This window comes from Harpegnathos saltator, unplaced genomic scaffold, assembly GCF_003227715.2.
Source record: "Harpegnathos saltator strain DR-91 unplaced genomic scaffold, Hsal_v8.6 scaffold676, whole genome shotgun sequence".
In the NCBI taxonomy this organism is placed as follows: domain Eukaryota; kingdom Metazoa; phylum Arthropoda; class Insecta; order Hymenoptera; family Formicidae; genus Harpegnathos; species Harpegnathos saltator.
Genome location: NW_020230511.1, coordinates 274567 through 294756, shown reverse-complemented (window position 1 = coordinate 294756; position 20190 = coordinate 274567). Strand labels below are relative to the sequence as shown.

The 20190-nt window shown below is 42.4% G+C and overlaps 3 protein-coding genes across 11 annotated transcripts; 1 reads left to right on the top strand and 2 right to left on the bottom strand.

Moving 5' to 3' along the window:
- Positions 1-12: 12 nt before the first annotated feature.
- LOC105184846 (U6 snRNA-associated Sm-like protein LSm8) lies at positions 13-1457 on the top strand. Its single transcript, XM_011143929.3, has 4 exons — positions 13-259; positions 348-388; positions 717-844; positions 1105-1457. Exons 1-4 carry the CDS (start codon positions 229-231, stop codon positions 1193-1195), a joined length of 291 nt encoding a protein of 96 aa, XP_011142231.1. The 5' UTR covers positions 13-228; the 3' UTR covers positions 1196-1457.
- On the bottom strand, positions 1343-13974 carry su(sable) (suppressor of sable). 9 transcript variants are annotated; one of them, XM_025305169.1, is made up of 9 exons: positions 13893-13974; positions 11982-12056; positions 7936-8314; positions 7547-7787; positions 7086-7435; positions 6727-6940; positions 6283-6602; positions 5905-6136; positions 1343-5785 (listed from the first exon to the last, which is right to left on the bottom strand). In XM_025305169.1, the coding sequence occupies exons 2-9, from the start codon at positions 12023-12025 to the stop codon at positions 3903-3905; spliced, it is 3663 nt and encodes a 1220-aa protein (XP_025160954.1). In that variant the 5' UTR covers positions 12026-12056; positions 13893-13974; the 3' UTR covers positions 1343-3902. The 9 variants fall into 9 exon arrangements, with proteins under 9 accessions (XP_025160954.1, XP_011142236.1, XP_011142240.1 ...); XM_011143934.3 differs by lacking the exon at positions 13893-13974 and having other exon boundaries at positions 11982-13759; XM_011143938.3 differs by lacking the exon at positions 13893-13974 and having other exon boundaries at positions 7562-7787; positions 11982-13759.
- A 1087-nt stretch (positions 13975-15061) lies between these two features.
- Positions 15062-19018, bottom strand: okr (DNA repair and recombination protein RAD54-like okr). The gene is made up of 10 exons (XM_011143940.3): positions 18753-19018; positions 18244-18453; positions 17961-18151; positions 17618-17820; positions 17092-17534; positions 16736-16997; positions 16479-16641; positions 15998-16403; positions 15495-15658; positions 15062-15421 (listed from the first exon to the last, which is right to left on the bottom strand). The coding sequence occupies exons 1-10, from the start codon at positions 18753-18755 to the stop codon at positions 15229-15231; spliced, it is 2238 nt and encodes a 745-aa protein (XP_011142242.1). The 5' UTR covers positions 18756-19018; the 3' UTR covers positions 15062-15228.
- Positions 19019-20190: the final 1172 nt, after the last annotated feature.

The window sequence follows — 20190 nt, the reverse complement described above, 5'->3', positions numbered from 1 at the left end:
CTATAAACTCCCTAGCTTCGTTCGTATTCTGGGGAGATTCATGCTTGCTCGCGTTCTCGGTTCTTTACGATGATGGCGGTTATAACATAGCCCGTGCGAAAAAAGTTTGTTTGGCAACTATTATTTTATGCTAACCTCTAATCGACGCCGCTAATCATTTGCTGTTATTCGCTAACGTACTTATGCGGTTGTATACTCGATATTTTAACAGGTAGTCGACGATAAATAATGGCGTCGGGATTAGAAAGTTATGTGAATCGTATCCTTTTCATTTAATTTCAGTCTTGTTATCCAACTTTTTCTCAGGTAACAACAAATAGTTATATATTATCCTACATAATGATTAGACACGGTTTCCGTTATCACATCGGACGGTAGGAATTTTATCGTAAGTATATTGTTTTTGCAAAATCATAAGTAAATAAGATAACTAATATGTGAATGAGTAACTGTCATTTCTTTAGAAATTTATTCGAACATATTTATAATATATTTATTTACCAAGGAATAACACACAATGCGATACAATGTTGTGTTTATATTTTCTGAAAGAACATTAACATCCTTTTATATATCAAAAAATCCTTTTGTCTTATACATAAACATTATATGTCAACCTGATGAAGAATTTGATTGAAATTTCTATATTTATTCTATGTTTATTAAAAGTGCTAGAACTTCATTTAATTTAATGATAATTTGGACTTTCTTTTTAGGGAACACTAAAAGGTTTTGATCAAACCATTAATATAATACTGGACGAATCACATGAGCGAGTATATAGTACAACGCAGGGAGTGGAACAAGTTGTTTTGGGTTTACATATTATTAGAGGAGACAACATGTTAGTATAATTCTCAAAGACAAGTTTTATAAAATATATAATTTTAATAGTCATACCACATTATGATATCTATTAGTATTATTATGTTGTATATACAATATATTTATATTATATAAAATGGTATTAGAAAATAATCTTATTTTACACCATTCTGTTTATATTTTACGCCATTCGATTACATATGAGAAATAAATATAAAACAATATTATAAAACATAAGCATTTGTACAAAATGCATATGATTATTTACTTTTTTTTCAGTGCAATAGTGGGAGAATTAGACGATGAAATGGATGCACGACTGGATCTATCAGCGATACGAGCCGAGCCTTTAAGTTCTATCGTACATTAATGTATTAGAACTTATACTCTAAAGTTACCATCTGTTCTTGTTCCAACTTAAAATAAAAGAACGTTTGTACACATCAGAGAAAAAAGAATACATCTTGTACGGGTTGTATATTGTATAAAAATTTCCATTTATCGTATAGACAAGAGCTTCTTATATAATTGTATTTTAAAAAGTGCATGTAACTAATACAGTGGTATTTACATTAATGAAATAAAGCACCGAGAACTTGCGTCGAAAGTGGCAAGTCTCATCTGTACAAAAATCTTATTATATGATATAGTAAACTTCACTTTTTACAAATAATAACGTCACTCTATCATATTACAGTAATAGTGATGTTGAGTGAATTAATGGAAACGATATAATCGCAATATGTTTTAACATTCTAATAACGACTAAATTATTTGAAGCAAATTTAACTAGATATATATCCTGTATATATATATTCCAGTTTATTCTGACGGAAATATGTATATGTATATATATATATATATGTATTTAAAAATCTGACTCGCTGCAGAGTATTATTATCGTGAGATACATAATTCCTTATGTACATCAAAAAGATCAATCGAGCAATTGTATTTTACATCGGAGGTATGTGAGAGCATAGCTGCGTGTGTTATCTCGAGTCGCTTGATCCTTGATAAGTTTTTTTATTAATTTTAGAAAATTATAGTTCAACAGGACTCGCACTCTCACATTGTAGAACGTAAGTAGAAAAAGTATAGTCGTTTCGCGAAATAGATACATTAAAACTTCTTTCTTCTTCCATGTTCCTTTTTTCTTTACAAAGAATTGCATCTCACGTTGAAGTCTACATGTCCATGGTCTTACGAATCTCGCAATCTGCGCAGGTCGTTCTCATCATGGACATATAGATCGCATAGTCGGCGTCTGAACAGTAAAGAATTGTGTGTACATACGCGCAAATTAAAGTAAATAAATAATAAGGCTGTACATTGGGGTCGAGTATATATATATAACAGTAGTTAGAATGTTAAATATATTAAACCAAGTATATACCAACGTATTCGCGTTCTTAAACGGATAACAGATTATCGTGTCCCGTTAATCTGTCACAATGGTATCTATCTTTACTATATATATATATATATATATATGTATATATATGTATATATATATATATATGTATGTACGTGATGTCTGTTTTCTTAAACTCAACATTGTCGGTAAAGGTAGTATTAAGAGAACATATCGCTATGCTATACAAGATTTTCCCTTTCCTTTTTTCGCTCTTGAGCAAGCATGCGATATTACAAAAATTATCTCTCAAAAAAGTGATTCGGCCCTTCATAAATAAACGTATTGTACACGAATAATGTCATATTACTTCTCGCCTCGCTGGAATCACCATTCCGACAGCACGTGTCGATCGAATCGCTCGAACGCGAAGCGCAAAGACATATAACGCGTGTCTCGCATGCCGCGAGAGTACGCACATTGCTTGTTCGTGTGTCGCGTGCCGCATGTGGAAGACAACAAAACTTATCAATGCAATCGTTATCACCTGTTTGCCTCATCGACCGGTCGACTGGTTGATTAATTGATTGATGGCGCGACTTACATGCTAAAAATGTGTGTGCACAGACCACCATAATATTTAGAAACACACGATATAATTAGGTTACTAATTATGAATATAAACAAATATATATGATCAATATCTTGTAACTGCAACACATACGCCTCCCGACGTTAAAGCAATCATGGCGACGTGAGGAATTCATTGGTGGCGTAAAGTAATCACGATGACACAACGTGGACAACATATCGTTCTCGCTTCTCTTTAAATAAATAAGCCAATAACGTGTACGATTAGAACATTCTAACAACCTAATTATATGGCATGTTAAAGTTATTATGTTGGTCTTATATATATAGCACGAACTTACATTTAAGATCATCCCAAATTTATTTTCAGATGCTGCGCAAGCAACTAACAACGAAAACGACCTCTTGCAACATTTCAACACTCTGAGGAGCGATATCCGCAGGCGTTGTTTATACAGGGACAGTGATTTACATGTGTATGTGTGTGAATATTCGGTCCCCAAAGTGTGAAATAATTTATGATGACCTTGGATATAAGCTCGAGCTACGAACATGGTTCCGAGAGTGTCTTTTTATGGAGTTAATCAGGATACGTATATCGTCGCTATGTATAAATATCTCTTACACATTACTTTTTATTATGAATTATGCTAACTAAGCGTTGTTGAGAATTATGCGGCCTTACGCACAGCTATTAGCCTGCCCAACGAAGCCGTCGTAAGTAACGTTCCGAGTATAACATGCTGACCCCTGCAAGTCCGAAATGGAGAGGAAATAGCGCGTGCATGAATGAGCATCACACACAGGACGTGCGTACGTTTCTCCCTATCATCACGACTTGATTATAAACTTTTTTCCTTCTTGCTCTTGCTCGCTTATAATTAAAAACTTTTTTTCTTCTTACCGCTGCTCGCTTATGTACTTACTCTCTCACACATACATATACATATACATACACACACACACGACTTAGCACACGACGAGAGCTTGATTGATAATCGCCGCAGCTCAATAGCTCTCAGCATAGGGACTGATGGCGCTACGTAAACTGAATCGCCCGGTGGAAAATTATCGTCAGGTACTCAGTCTACACGGTAGTCGTACCTACTGGGAGTTCCTTGGAAGCTTTCTCTCAGTTATTAGCCACCATATTGGTCCTGTTGCGATTCCGCCGGCGCATACGAGCGCCGCGCCTGTTGCCGTTCCCGGGGACCCAGTCCGCGCCGTCGCCCATAAAGTTGGGCGGGTTCGGCGCGTTTGGATTAAAGCCCATCATGCCGGAATCGCCAGGACCGGGACCGGCACCGCCACCGCCACCGCCGCCACCGGCACCGCCGCCTCCCCCGGGACCGAAGTTGTTGAAGTTACCGCCGTATCCCGGCGGTGGCGCGCCGCCCTCGTAGGAATTGTCTGGACCGAAATTGGGTCCGGGACCAAGGAGGCCGACTCCGTTGTTTCGCTGCACATTGAAGCGCGGGTCGTAATTCATCTGACCCTGCGGCATCGGCATCGGCGGTCCGTTCATGCCCATCGACGACGGCATGCCCATGGGTGGCATGTTCTGCGGCGGCATCGGCGTATTCATCATCGGCCTCATCGGACCCATGTTTCCCATGCTCATGGGGCCATGATTCGGGCCCATCGACATCATACCACCTGGTCCCGACATGTTAGGCGGCGGACCGCCAGGCATACCAGACGGCACGGGCATACCGCCAGGCCCAATACCCATACCGGATGGTCCCATATCCATCGACTGTGGCTGTTTGGACATCATGGAGTTGACATTCGCTGCGGACTGATTGGACGCGGCCGCTTCGAGGGTCTTCCGTCGTGGATCTGAACGGATCTGCGGTGGTGACTTGGGTGTGTCCTGCTTTATAATCGCCGGCGGTGGAGACATCGGCGAATCAGTTATCAGCTCCGTCTTGACGATACGGAAAATCTTCCGGAGACGGGGATCGTACTTCACCTGCGCGTCGTTCTTCGTCAGCTTAAGACCAGTGTAGTCCGGCCGCGGAATGTCGACGATGTACACTTTGTACGTTATGGGCGGGTGCGATGCGATGCTCGCGTCGATCTCTGTACACGGCATATGCGAAGGTGCCGGCTTGAACGGCAGACTCAATATCTGACGGAGGTCCACGTCGGACTTGGCGGATGTGTCCGTGAAACCGGCGCCTACTACTCGCAAATCCGTATCACCGAAGCCAGTCTGGAAGCGCTGCCTGAAGTCCATATCCTGCCGTCTGAGATCCTGATCTGTCTTTGTCCTGAGATCAGTGTCCATGTGCGTGTCCATCGGCGTGATACCGCTGCTGTAGATGCTGGTCTCTAACCGCAGGTGCTTCTGCGAGTCCCTCTTGGCGTCGGATATGCTGGGACTGCTCGGTTTCTGTTCGTCCCTGCGTTGCCTAGGATCCCTGGACATCCGTGGATCTCTGGACACAAGTGTGGTAGGTGCTGGTGTTGGATCCGGTGATACCCTCGGACTCGACGTCTCAGCCACAGAGTCTTGCGTTGATTTGGCCTTCGACGTGTCTTGAGTAGAGTTACCCGACGCCTGTTGCGTCTTGCCCGTAGAGGCTTTGATTGTCGACAACAGTCTGGACACTTCGGCGCTAATATCAATCTTGCTCAAGTCTCCCAGTTTATCCACGATCGCTGCTGGTTGGGGTATGTTGGACGCAGCAGACGTCGTTGTCTGAAGTTCCTCTTGGATGACGACGTTTTGGGTCTTGTCGGCGGATTCGATTTCCTCCTTAGAACTATCAACTATGGTGAGATTACCGCTCTCGTCGTCATCGTCATCGTCCTCCTCATCCGAATACCAATCTTCCACCCGATCCGCTGGGTTTGTGCCGGTATCGTTTTCCATGTTCTTGAAACTGTCCTGAGCCGCGCGCTGTTGCTGCTGTATTCTCATGAACAACTCCTGCGCCTTTTTCGGCAAGTGTGACGGTACCTCTTGCTCGTCTGCAGACGAGGACGCTTCATGAACTTGTTCGCCTCCTGCTGAACACAGAAACGCCATGATTAATTTGTGAATGTCATTATTTTGTATTTTCCTTCGGGAATTAATTATAATATCCATATTTATACGATTTAGGATATATACAAATAACCGTACTTACTTTGCTGATTACTTGCGTGTTTGCCTTTTTCCTTATCATCATCTTCAGCCGGCATCTCAATAACGAGATCCGATTCTTCGTCTTGATCGCTCTCATCGTCGAGTTTATTTTTTGTGAGGTTCGCCACTTCGTCGGCTATACTGTACACAGGCAGTGGTTTCTTTGCTTTCAGCATTTGCCTCAAGTCAACATCCTTCAGGTTCTCTATCGAGTTACGACTCTTTTTCTTCGGCTGTAAAGTTAAGTAATAGCAGTAGTAAGATCAAATTTTTTTTAAATTATCTTAAATAATTTTGAAATAATTAAATAATCTTATGCATATAATGTTAATTTTATATATGATTTATAGTGCAATATTAATTGGAATTAATTATATACCTGCTCCAATATATCGTCTTCCCCTATATCCTTCGTAAAATCTTCTTTCGTCTTATGTACATTTTTGTTTGATTCCACATTTATCTCAGTGTAAAAATCTGTAGGCGGTGCAGCTAGTTGCTTCTGCTGTAATTGCGTATTGCTATGTTGCTGTGCTAAACCTAAGGCAACATTTGGAAGTTGAAGACACAGCTCGTTCGCCGACTGTAGCAACATAATTTGTTCGTAAGGAACTCTGTCCTCGTCCGATCCCCATCGAGTCCTCTTTCCGGAAGGTTTTCTTTCTCTCATACCGATCTTTTGTGGACCCATTAGTTCCTCTGTTTGATTTAACAATTTTTATCTTAGTCCCAGCATAGAAATTATAACGTGCGAATAGAAATAAAAATCAAAATTATCGTTAAAATAACTCCGATAAAAAAGAAATGTATTTCCTGAGTTCACCTTTCTCATCCTTCTCATCGTTCTTTTCCGTAGGTGCTGATAAATTTAATTCGAAGAGACTTGGGATTTTTTGATTTGCCGCATCTTGTCCCTGAGCTAAAGAACGTGCAGTATTATTTATCATTAACATTGCACCTTCTCTACTTAACCTGGGAAAATCACCAAGAATCTCTTTTGGCGCACTTTCCAAGTGTTTCAACAGAATCGCCTTTACCTGCGAAATACAAAAAAATTTTCACTTACTTCCACGCACTTAAGTCAGAGTAAATTACGTGAACAATTTACATCTCACGTTACAAAGATATACCGGAGATATATCGTTATGAGATAAATACCGGAGTTGAGAAATTATAAATTACCTGGTCGCTCAAAGGCTGATGCGAGAATTTACAATTGTCACCCTGATTACACTTTAAACCAGTATGGAAGAACTTGCATGGAAAATCCTGATGCATATAGAGACACTTCTCCCGCTTCGCGCAGCAATCCATCAGGTAAAACTTGCACAATTCCATTTTCCTAGGTGGCAAGGCGTTATGCGAGAACGGACAATCGTCTCCTCTGTGACATTTTCCTTGCATATAGTACAAACAGATCGTCTCCGGATCGTGTCCATGATCGTTATTCTGCTGCCGACGGCCGTTTCGGTCGTTTCGCATTTGACCACGGGCTTTGTTCTTACCGCGTTCGTTTTTGCCACCACGACGTCCTGTTAGAACATAACAAAAAAAAAGCGTTGAGAACTACGGTGAGTAACATTGTATAACAATACAGTATAAGTTACTGATAATAAGTTACTGTAATTAAAAAAGCTACACACTAGCAGTCTTCGTACCTCCCCCTCCGCCACGGCCGGTACCACGTTTGCTTTCGTTTTCTCTATGTCTATTTATGTTAGGTCTCTCTTCGTATTCTGTAACGTTTTCGAAAGTATCGTGTTCGTTCGTGCGTCTGGGGGAGTTATTCTCTTGCGAATCTTTTCTAATAGGTGATGCTCCTCGTACAAAGAGCATTTCATCCTCGTCTTCATTGCCGTTTTCTTCGTCGCTGATTTTTCGCTTCTGCAAAGTATCATAATGTGTATCATTAGTCGTACAATGGCGACAAGTGCAAGCTTTTGTTGTAGGCTTATTGTAAGAATAATGCTTGATATATGAATTCAGGCAAAACTGCAATAACAAATTTCACAAAGATGCAGTTGTTGCGTACCTTTTGTTGTTCTTTACCACGATCCTCCTCTCTCTCATCACGAATTCTTTTCCTGGCTTTATTCCTGTTATTCTTATTCTTCGCCTTGATCTCTTGATTCCTTCCCCCATCCTCTTCCATAGCAGCCTTGATAGCTTTTTCAACATCTCCAGCCCAATCTTCAGTCGGACTCTTATATTTTAAGAAACGGTCGTGTTTATTAGCTGCTTGTGCAAGTTGCTTCTTGTTCTTGTTGAACTTGGGCTCGAAAGTCTTGTTCTTCACAAGATCTGGTTTTGGTATTGGTTTTGTTATTTCCGGTGCATTATTCACAGTGTGGGTGACTGGTTCATCATCCTCGTCTGATGGAATCTCTCCATCTTCCAAATCATTATCATTGCTACATATTTATAAGAAAAAAAAAAAAAAAAAAAAAAAAAACAAACAAAATGTTATGAAAACAGAAGTGTTGAGAAGAAATGTAGAATATTCCTTTTCATGGATTTGTTTTAGTAATAATTATGTAGTATGTATAAATCATATTTTTGAATGTGGTACACAACTGTACATTATAATTTCTCAACTCACTACAAAAGAGATAATGGAGATGTATTTATGTTCAGCATAATCTGTTATGAACTTTTGATCAAGATAGCAAAGCGCTGTAATTCTATGCCCGCAATGATGACAAAAATTGCTGTCATATATTTTTTACACTTTCATCAGTAAATATATATATATATATGGAATACTACATATTATTGCTTGTCACATAAAATGTAATTAAATGTATATGTAATACTAAGTCACATCATCATTTTTTAATATGATGGTCCCTGCAATGTATAAGAACAGCTGTAATCTTGCATTGAACGCAAAAATGATTATTAATCAGTCACGATATACACATTTCTTATTTCACTGCTTGATAACGAAATTGCTACATGACATGATGATGAGTAAGATCTGATGTTTATTTTTAGATCAATATTAACGATCGATAAAATTCATATCTCAGTTGCTCAGAGAAGATCAACCGGTAGAGAGTAGCAACAAATTTTCCAATCTCATTGCAAAATGCATACAACGAAGCTTTCGGATATCTATAAGAGAGAGAGAGAAAGAAAGAAAGAACACGCGCATCTCTCGATGGCGTGCTGTATCATCACCTCGACATAATTCATAACAGCCGCTCTGTCGGGCTATTTGATGCGATGCGCGTCTGTTTAGCGTGCTCTACAGGGCTAAAAATGACGCCGAGGAGAAGATCATGAGAATGGACTCATGATTGTCGCCAAGGACGAATTGATAGCGATCATTGAAGCGGGTCGACGGACTATACACGTGTACATCGAACGTAGCAGAGAACTTCCGAGGAAGAACTTTGATCGAGCTGACTGTAACAATGACGCAGTCGCGTTACTAACCGTGGCGAAGACATCGACCGTCTGTCTTCGTCCGCGTGAGGAAGAAGCCTCGACACGTTAACGTAACACAACGGGTCCGAGTAATCGTCCTTTGCGCGTCTGTTTTTTTTCCCTTGGCTACATTGTCATACACTCTTCAAGATAGATTTACAAGATAGATTTACACTAGAAATTTAGCGCGCGAGAGGAAGACAGAAAAAGAATGCGAGGAGGTAAATCGCGAAAATTGCAGCTGATAGGAACAGAGACTGCTTCCCCCTTGTTATTTCCTTCGAAAATCCGAACGCGCTTAGTTTCTACAGCGAAAGACTCGAGAGCAGCGATACAAACAAAAAGGAATTTGCATTCTAACTTCGTTGCGCACCCGTTGCGACAGAGAAAGAAAGCAATCGATGGCGAAGGGGCCAGGGAATCAATCGCAGCTGCGTACTCGGCCTAATTGAACTCACTGATGCTATTCACGCGTGCATTCGGAGCCCCTCGCGTCTGAGAACACCGTTCTCAATTTCCCTAAAGTCGTCAATTAATTTCCCTCGCACGAGTCGTCATCGATCAATCTGCCGATTGCGATTCACGCGTCGTAAGTCTCCGCGCGCTGTTGAAAGACCGCCGCGCGAACTCGCGGGTCGAAATAAAAGAGATTGGAATTGTCTTACCGCATCTCTTTGGGGCATCATTATCATCAGATCATCATTTTCATCATCATCATCATCATCATCATCATCATCATCATCATCATTATTATTATGACGAATCGTCATAATCATCAAGTTATTAACATACGTCGAAGGGACCATCGTCACGTTCTCAACGGCGTTTTCATCGTCGTCGTTGCAACATTGTCGGCTCAAAGGCGACATTAAAGCCGATGATGCGACAGAAGACATTACGTCCAAGAGCTCTTCGCGTGTCGATTCCCATGCATTCCGTTCATTGAAGGGTTTTCTCTCTCTCTCTCTCTCTCTCTCCCTCCCTGTCCCTCTCTCTCTCTCTCTCTCTCTTTCTTTCACCTTCTTTGTCGCTGGGCACCGGGGATGCGTGTGTGTATTATGCGTGTCTCGTGTGTCAATAGAAAAGAGAGACTGAAGGGTCAGGAACGTCTGTTGTAGTGATGTGGGAGAAACGTGGTTGTAATATACCGAATGACGCGTGTCTACCACGCGCGTTTTGTTCTACTGGCACCGAAGCTCCCGGTCTCTCTAGAAGGCGTGTTTTCGATTCTCCGCGGTAATTTTCCTCGTCGGTTGTAAAGGTCAGTTGTCAGGCGACAGCCGAAATCGGATCCGGGGGGCCCGGCGAGGTGGTGTCTATCCTGCGACTTTCGACGACGCGCCGGCAAAACGGTCTTGTCGTGCGAAAGGCACACTACAGACAAAACGCGATACTCGGTATTAATGTCATCACGGGGGGGGGGAAGGGGAACGCTAAAGAGTCACCTATCCGTCCTATGTCCCCGTACACGTTTGTGTTGAAGCTTAGACAGCCCTTTCGAGCAAAGGAGGGCGAGGGAGGGAAGGGAAAGCAGGAGAGGAGCTAAAGGTCCTATGTCGGCCAGCTACGCGAAAGCGACCATCCGAGGAATCGATATTTCGCGGCGCTTGTCCTTGTTCGTCTCGCGTCCGTCTGTCCGCGTCGGCGAATTGGAAATTCGAATTGATTTCGCGCTGCAACAGACGCACTCGACCTTGCATATCGATCCGACAGCGACATTATTGAGTCACTCATGCAAATCTGCCGAGCAGGCCGAGCTCTTCCTCGCCCGTCCCGTTCGTTCCCGTCGAACGATGAAATTACGCAACGGCGAGTACGACTCTCGGTTTGTTTCCTCTTTGCACGGGGACAGGCGATGTTCGCGATGGTCGCTGGCGAAATTCGAGCTCGCTCGTCGCTACAAATAGAGGGAAAAACATGCGACGGCTCTCCCACGCGCTCCCGCGAAAATTGCGCGTCGCGCGGTCCAATTCCGAAAATAATTCGCCGGCGGCTTCTCGCACGGGAACGACTAAAGATCGACCAGAGGAATAATCGCGTTCTAAATAAGTGTCACGCGGCGGGGGAGGTAGCCTTGACCCCTATCCAATTCTCCTTCCCTCCCTCCCTCTCTCTCTCTCTCTCTCTCTCTCTCATTCGCTCCAAAGTCCAACGTCAAAGTTCGACGCGAACTTGCATCTATGCATCGAGAGAAATTGAAACAAGAGAATTCAAATAGATAACCTCTCCCATTTAAAATTAGCATAAAACATATGGGGGGAAAAAAGCGGACAAGCCGAAATTCTGCGAGTACTCTTTTTTGTCGCGGTTCGGTCGGAATATATCGGTCGAAAGGGGCCAAGGGGTGGGAGCGATGCGACGAGGAAGGGCAAAGGGAGAACGAGGTGGTGAAGGAGGAAGAGGAGGAGAAGGCCAGAGAGAGCTCTGTATAGCGAGATTTTGTGTATATATATATATATGTGTGTGTGTGTGTGTGTGTAGCCGTGTAAACATGTGTGCGTGTGTGTATATAACGTTGAACAGCGATGCGATTAGTCTCACCCGCGAAACTTCTCTTGTTCGTGTTTTCTGTCCCATTGGGGCGCGATTGAATAATAAAAAAATATATATATAGATATATATGTATATATATATATATAGGAAGCAAACCTTTGGATTAGAGTCTCTGCCGCGGAAACACTTTCTAATGCCATCGTATTCGGCTCTCCGCAGATCGATCTCGATCTGTAAACGTGCGTGCGTGCGTGCGTTCGTGCGTGCGTGCGTTCGTTCGTGCGTATGTTCGTTCTCGTGAACCCCGTGACAAGTTTTCTATTATTACTGCACTGCGGCCGCCCGACGACGATCAGACGATCGATTCGCCCGACCACACTCGACAGGTCTTTGCTCTGCCGTAATAACGACCGCGCTGCCTGAATTCTAGCATTTGGGAGAGCTCAATAAACTCTCTCCGTGGAATGGATTGTGAAAAAGACCGATCTCGTGTCTCTCTCTCTCTCTCTCTCTCTTTCGATCTTTCTCCCTCTCTACTCGACGCGATATACACGCGATAACATACGGTCCTCAGTTTTTCCCGAATTTTCCCGTGGACTTGGTTCGAACGAACGAATGTATAGCGACAGTGCACTCTCGGTTTTGCAGCTCGGTTGCCCTCTTTGTCTCCCTTGCGCCGAGGGGGCGGCGATACGATACGATACCGATTATTTTCACTATGTGCGCGAATGATCTCTCCCTGTGCGCGATTTTCTTTCTTTCCTCCCTCTTACCCGCGCGCGATTCGATTCCCCTCGAAAGTCCGCGAGCAATGATATTCGGTCGGATCGCGCGATTCTCCTTTTCTCGCCGTCACGACGACGTCATTCTGGCCGACGTGGCATGAACGGCTGAATCCGGACGGCGACAACGGCGGCGGCGGCGGCGTCGGCGGTGGCGACGACGGCGGTGGTGGCGACGGCAACGGCGGCGGCGGCGGCGGTGGCGACGACACCCAACACGTCGTCGTCGTCGTCGTTCGTTCGTGGGTGTTCTCTCTCGTGACGATTATCTTTTACCTATACTCCCGGCAAGCCTGTGCAAGCTTGCGTTTGCTTGCCCCCCGTCCTCCGTCGGCCGTGTGTATCTGTGAGACGTCGTTGCGTGTGCCCCGCTTCTGTGTGTGCCCGCGCACGACGTGCGGTTCGCTCGTTTCGCGCGAGTATCCGAAACGGAAGTGCGCAGAAAATGGGACGCGCTCGCGCGCGTGCGTACTCGTCTCGTCTGGTCTGGTCGAGGAGAGGAAAAGGGGGAGAAAGAGAGGGAGAGAGAGAAAAGGGACGCGCGGCGGCGACTCGCGCCGCAACGACGACGTATGACGTCGGCGTCTCTTTTTTCCTTCACCTCCTTCCTCTTCCCCCTCCAGAGCCCCTGCCCAAATCTCCCCCCCTCGAGGAACGATGCGGCTTTCACTGGTGCGATCGTTTACCGAAATTGCGAGCGAGAATCTCTTTTTCTGCGACTCGAGCGGATTTTCGGACGTTCGCGACGTTAGCGATGATGACGACGGTGACGTTGACGTTGCTGACGACTGCGACGAGCGATGATGACGGAGACGGACACAACGACCGCGGCAGCGTTTCTCTCGTCCCGGCGATAACGGCGGCGAACGGTTTTTTTTCGCGAGAGAGACAGAGAAAGGGAGCGACGACGAGTCTGAATGCGCGCGTTCCTTGCCGAGAGGTCGACGGGCGAGCGAGTTTACTCCTGCGCGTTTATGAAACCAGAGATAGACGGATTAGTAATGATCCGTTCGGGCGTGTCACGAACGCGCAGCTGAGAAACGCGCGCTCCTTGGCGGATAAACGCCGCGAGACGGCCGAATACGCGCGATAACGGTCAGCGAACAAAACGCGTTCACGCGCCTCCTGCTTCCCTTGCTTTTTTTCCCTCGCTCGCGCGGCTGACTCCCCGCAGGGACTCTCGGATCTCTCGGCAAGAGCGTGCGAACATTTATGACGCAGCGGAAAAAAACGTGTCGCAGGCGAGAACGAAGAGTTGCGAGATGGTCGGACAATGGCGTATTACTATGCTTTGCAGATACTATAAAAGTGTAGTCTCTCTCTACGATGAGCGAAAACTTCAAAGTCAAAGGTTTAAACTAAACATGGCCACATCTGGAACTATTCTGAGGCGGATGCCCGTCACGGTACCTACGGATGGCGGCCGACAATCGAGCAGCGGGTCAGGAGAGAAAGCGACGCTCGCCTTCGGCTCCACCAATCGCTCGCCGAGCTCGCGGCTCACGTGACCGCGCGAACTTCATTCGCGCGCCCCCACCATCGTCGCTTCTTCTTCTTTGCGAATCGTTCTCGCTCCCTCTGCTCCACGAATCTCTCTTCTCTCTTTCTCCCTTCCTCTCCCTCTTCCTCCTTTCCTCTAGCACTGTTCCCTTCTCTCTCTTTCTCTCTCTCTCTCTCTCTCTCTCTCTCGCGTCCTCTCTCTTTCTCTCTTCCGCGCTCTCCGTCTCTGTTTTTCTCGTGATTTTCCCACGCTGCGAGAATTCTTGAATGTTTCGACACAGCCGTGCTGTGCTATGAAACCTCACGGAGAGCGTAACGTGGCATATCGTTGCGCTACTGTCCGAGCAGAAAACATCCGGCTTGGGAAAACGCACTCGCGACGTTCCACAGCTTTTCCTCAGCGAGCGATTAAGTACGGCGCTGGAGATAGAATTTCCATCGGAAAATTTCGATGCGTCACGAGAGAGCGTCGTTGCACGACCGCCTTGGCGAGATCCCTCTCGTTGAATTACAGCACAAAGTTACAACACATACATACACATGTACCTTATCCAATAATAAAATGTCGTTAAGCTGATTTGAAGGCCACGGTATTATTTTTACATAGATATAGAGAGATACGTCGAGAATGCGTTTCTTGTGCTTACTTGAGTCGAAGTAAGCGAGTAATAATTTTTATCTCTCTGATTAGATAAGGAGTCCGTGTGCGCGCATGAGAGATAACGTCCGCAGCCAATGTGAAATTGACAAGTCAAACAATACACCGTCACGATGACTTATTGAGCTTGATGATATAATAATAAGTATCGATTTTAATTAATTTCCGACAATCACGAGTACTTGTATATTCTTACGTTGTACATTTTTTTTATTAATCTATATTTATATATGTACATGACAATTATCTAAAATAAAATCTATTCCCTCAACTTTTTACATATATTTGTTTGAATTTCTTACATATACTTGTTCGTTTTTCTTTTGCCGTGTAAATACTCGAGATAACTTGAAGAAAATAAAATACAAAAATAATTTAAAGAAATATATGAAACACACTTATACATAAACTATTTCCGGTGGCATTTGAATTGAAGATTACGGATTGTCGGGCGGAATCACAGTTAGTTTACTTGCTCGCGCGAACGATGATGAAACACGAAGGAAATACCGCTGGACCAACACTGTCGCAATGGTATGTCAGGTAAGTATCGTGGATTGTGCGAGTGTCGCCATTCAGACAGATCAGAATTGCAGTCCGACTGCTCCGACGGACCTTTCGTTTCGATGCCATTGATGCAACGTTTGCACTTGAACCTGCAACAGCATCGTATTTATCATGAATCACTCTGACATAATTGAACAACATATATCCACTTCTCATATTTACTTGGCATGTGTGTCCGAGACCGTGTTCTCTTCCAATTTGAACAAGTCGCGGAGATCGGTTTGGGTAAAATGCCTCGCCACATCGTCCTCTTGATCCACCACCGTGGAGCTCAACGCTTTCTTGTGAGCTTGTCTCTGAAAAATCTTCTCTTCTATCGTTCCAGTCTGAAAATGCAGGATACAGGATGAAAAGATGCTTTGAATTTATAATAATCGTTGATGATTGTAAAATGTAATAGATGATCACATATTCTTATATATAAGTAATAATATATATAATAAATAATATATATAATATATATAATAAATATATATAATATATATAATATATATAATAAATAATATATATAATATATATAATAAAAAATTAATAAAATAACTTGACTTTTATTTGAAACTTAGCAAAGATATGTGAACTTGGAAATATATATATTACGAGTTGCGGCTGAAAACGAGTTGCGTCAGCTCACTGCTTCAAAAATATCGATATCCTATTGTACTAACGGAAAGGAAGCGATACACGAAGCAGGGTTTCTTCTGACCGTCTCGCCAAACCCTGGCCATCGCTTGATCGTCGTTCGCTGGATTCCAATCCGGATCGAACATGACGAGACGATTCGCGCCGATGAGATTCAGGCCGCATCCGCCGGCTTTCGAGCTGAGCATGAAGATGAAGTCGCTACTGCTTTCGCTGTTAAAATTGTCGACCACCTTCGACCTCTTTTTGATCGTCATCGTGCCGTCCAGCCTCACGTAGTTGTAGCCACGTTTGTGACAAAGTTTCTCAAACAAGTCCAGTGTTTGCGTGTAGTTGGATACCAGTACTATTTTGTCATTCGTCGTGGTTTTAATAGATGCTAGCAGGCAATCGAGGACCATCAATTTGCCCGATAAATCGGGTAGAAGTTCCCTGCAACAATAAATTATCATTGACAAGCGGTACGCGATCAATTGTTCAACAACAAACAACGGATTGATCTTGTACTTGGTCGAGTAATTCGCCGGCAACAATCTCGCGGCGTTTTCAAAGCCGTCCGATCTTTCCTTGATTTTGTCGTATATCAGGTCAGGGTGATTGCACAGTTTCTTCAGGAGAGTTATGGCGGCAAGAGCTGACAGGCTTCCTCCTTTTTTTGAGTTGTCACTGTCTATACGATAAATAGTTATACAATTCATTAATACATCTAATTACTCTTCATTTTTAGAGTAGCCCGACGAAAAGAGTATCGAAACAGCATGTACCTTCCATAGATTTCTTTATACTGTCGCTATGTATGAAGCTCTTGTAGAGACGCGTTTGCAGCTCTCCCATCTTGATGCATACGACAAGCTCGTGTTTCAACGGCAAGTATTTCGAAAGTAAGGCGCTGGTGCGTCTGATGAGGCACTTGTTGACGACAGACACCAAGTCGGACAAACGCTCCTCGGCGAGCTTGCGCTCCTCGTCCGTCGCTTCTGCATCTTGACCACGTAATATGGGCGTCTCGAATTTTCTGCGGAATTCCTGCGGGATTGAAAGTCGAGTAAACGATTGAGTTTGCTACTGAGTTGGATGAATCTGCAAGAATATCACCGCCGACATCATTTGTTGCATTTACCTGCGCAGTCCCCAACAATCCTTGATTGACAAAGTGCACGAGAGAGAAATACTCCAGCAGATCATTTTGTATAGGAGTTCCGCTGAGCAAGACTCTCCTCTTGGCCTTGAGACCCATCAGCGATTGATACGTTTGATTCTCGGAATTTTTCAAACGATGCCCCTCGTCGCACAACACGAGACCAACCTCGTTTTGATGCAACACGTGCGCGTGTAGGCGAAAGGTCTCGTAACTGATAATGAGAATGGGATATACGCACCTCCCGTTGTAAGTTTTCATGAAGCTGATGAGCTTCGTGTCGATGTCTTTCTTCTTTCCGCCGTCGATAGCGAGAGCACTCACGCGGTTGTTCAGCCATTTGTAGATTTCGTTGTACCAATTCTTCACCAAGGAACTGGGTGCGACGATAATCGCTTTGTCTATCAGAGGTTTCGCTTCCGGCCCTGTCACGGAATACAATCGTTGATCATAGCGATATTTTTTGTTTTTTGTTAATGAAATAGGGATATTGTATACCTTGGCTTACCTTGCTTCAACAATGTCCACAACAGAGTTATACATTGCAGTGTTTTGCCAAGACCCATTTCGTCTGCCATGATACAACCATATGCATCTTCTATACGTTTACCTGTTACACATTCATACATAAATTTTACACCTTCACGTTGATGTGGCCTTAATACATTGCACAATAAGGGATCTATAACTACATGTACAAGTTGCTTGCACCTGAAAAGAACATATTATACACGCAATTCTTGTTAAAACTCAATTGTAAAATTTTACTCAAGCGTATGCATTTTATATTGCTGATATAACAAAAGACACTGTACAAAAATGCTATATCCAAAAAGATATTGTCTACATACAGATCTGCTTTTAATCTCTCATGTTCAGACATCTCTGGTGGCGAGTAGACAATCAATGCATTGGCTTCATTTGGATCATGTAGTGGCCTACGTGGTCCTGAGAAATATGCTCCAAGATATCTTCTGGATAACTCATAGCCAGGTACTGGTATTTTAAATGGTTTGTTGAGTAGCTTTCTCACTCTTTCTTCCTAATCAATGTTACGTGTTACTTCTATATCAAAGGATTATGTATATGAAACAAAGATAAATATTTAACATACATACTTATACATAAACTTACATGTTCTGATATCATCTCTTGAGCCGCACGAACACCATTATCAGAAAGAAGAACAGCTTTACGTTCTGGTATCTGCACATCTTTAATATGTTTTGAAGATCTCTTCTTTAATTGTTGTGTAAAATTTTCCGACTGGGTTAACTCTGTGGTGTTGGATATATCTAAGAGTAAAGGACGTTTCCCACGCTGACTAGGCGCCAATGATCGAATCTTACGTATGAAACATATGAGAAAGAAATATTTATACTATACATTGTGTATATAGACATGACAGAAGGATATACAATACCATTTAATATTAAGAAAAATATGTGAAAGTATTGTGAGCTAAATAAATTTCTTAATTTATATTTTGATTATATAATATTACGGATATAGATAAATTTGTTAATTTTAAAGCGATTATAAATATGTGTTTAATATGCAGACACATAACCTTTATATTTTGTATGTTGTACTCTTAAATAATGTATTGTTAGACAAGATAGATTTATCTTATAAATTCTTACCATTGCACGAGCCTGAGTACTTTCTCTATTTAATTATCAGCTCGGTTAATTATTAATTTGTCATTTGGTACAGAAATGGCGCGAATTGTCAAGCAAAACCTCGTTTAAATTCGTTTATAGTGATCGGGGGCAACAACTCAGACAGCGGTTAGAAGTTTCCAATTACTTTCTCTTGAGTCTATCTGAGTGCGCTAGTGTCGCTGGCAATTGGAGTGTGTTTGAATGTATCTTTCTAATAAAACGAGTTCTATGTGGCTGTCATTCGCTCATTGCGTCGCCAATTTATTCTTATAACAATCGACTGTGGTTAGTTTATTTTTTATTGCTTACGCTTACAGCTTTATTCTTGCAGCCGTTGTAAAGAGCTTTTTAGCGTTCTTCGTATCTGAGAAACATTGCAAAGTTCTCTAATGTCTAATAGTGAAATGTATAATTATCGATAATATTATTCATAACATTTAATAGTTTGTCCTATCAGTAAAGATTACTAATGTATTTTAATCTATCAATAGATCAATTTTGATAGATTTTTTTCACATTGTTGAGCTACTTTCTTTTTTGTTTAGTCAAATTTAAATAATAATAAGATGTCTAATAAATTATTGACTTGCACTACTGCTTCAATTCTTAATAATTTAAGGTAAGTGGTGGTTCATAGCGGAAAATCGTAGAACTAATTTGGATAGAAATAACGGGTCTCTAATAATTTCTTAGATCCTTCTTATTTACTACGGAAAAAAGTTTAATAATCTTTTAAATCTTTTACTCACTGCCGAAAAATATCGTTTAATAATCTTGTAAACTTCTTCTTAGTTTGCTAAAATAACCAATCTAATTTCATGAATTTTACTGATTCGACAAAATAATAGGCTAAATATTTCCTAGACCCTTTATTTAGATAATTTTTAACCGGTTCGAGTCTCGGCTAAGTTTTATGGAGGTCGGTAACTTCAAGGATTCTATAAAATTTAGCCGAGACTCAAACTACATTCGAGATCGTTGAATAAGGAGTTTAAGAGATATTTGACCCGTTATTTTTGTCGAATCAGTAAGGTTTATGATATTTATTAGATCTATTATTTTAATGAAATAATAAGAAATTTATAAGATTATTAAGGCTCGTCTACAATAGCTGTAAGAGTAAGGCTGTAAGGCTGCAACGTAAGCTGTCAGCGAATGAAAATATTTCATTTCGTGTCTTGCAACCTTACAGCCTTACTCTTACAGCTAATGTAGACGAGCCTGTAGAGTTTAAAAGTTACTTTCTGGTAGCAAAAAACAGGTCTAATAAATTATTAGCCCTGTCATTTCTTTTAAATTAGTTTCAAAGTTCTCTCTACAAGTAACATTATTTATAAGTCAGACATACACATATACATTTTATTTTCAAGAATCACGAGAATCAACAGCAAATTAGACGGATATTTATTTCCACACA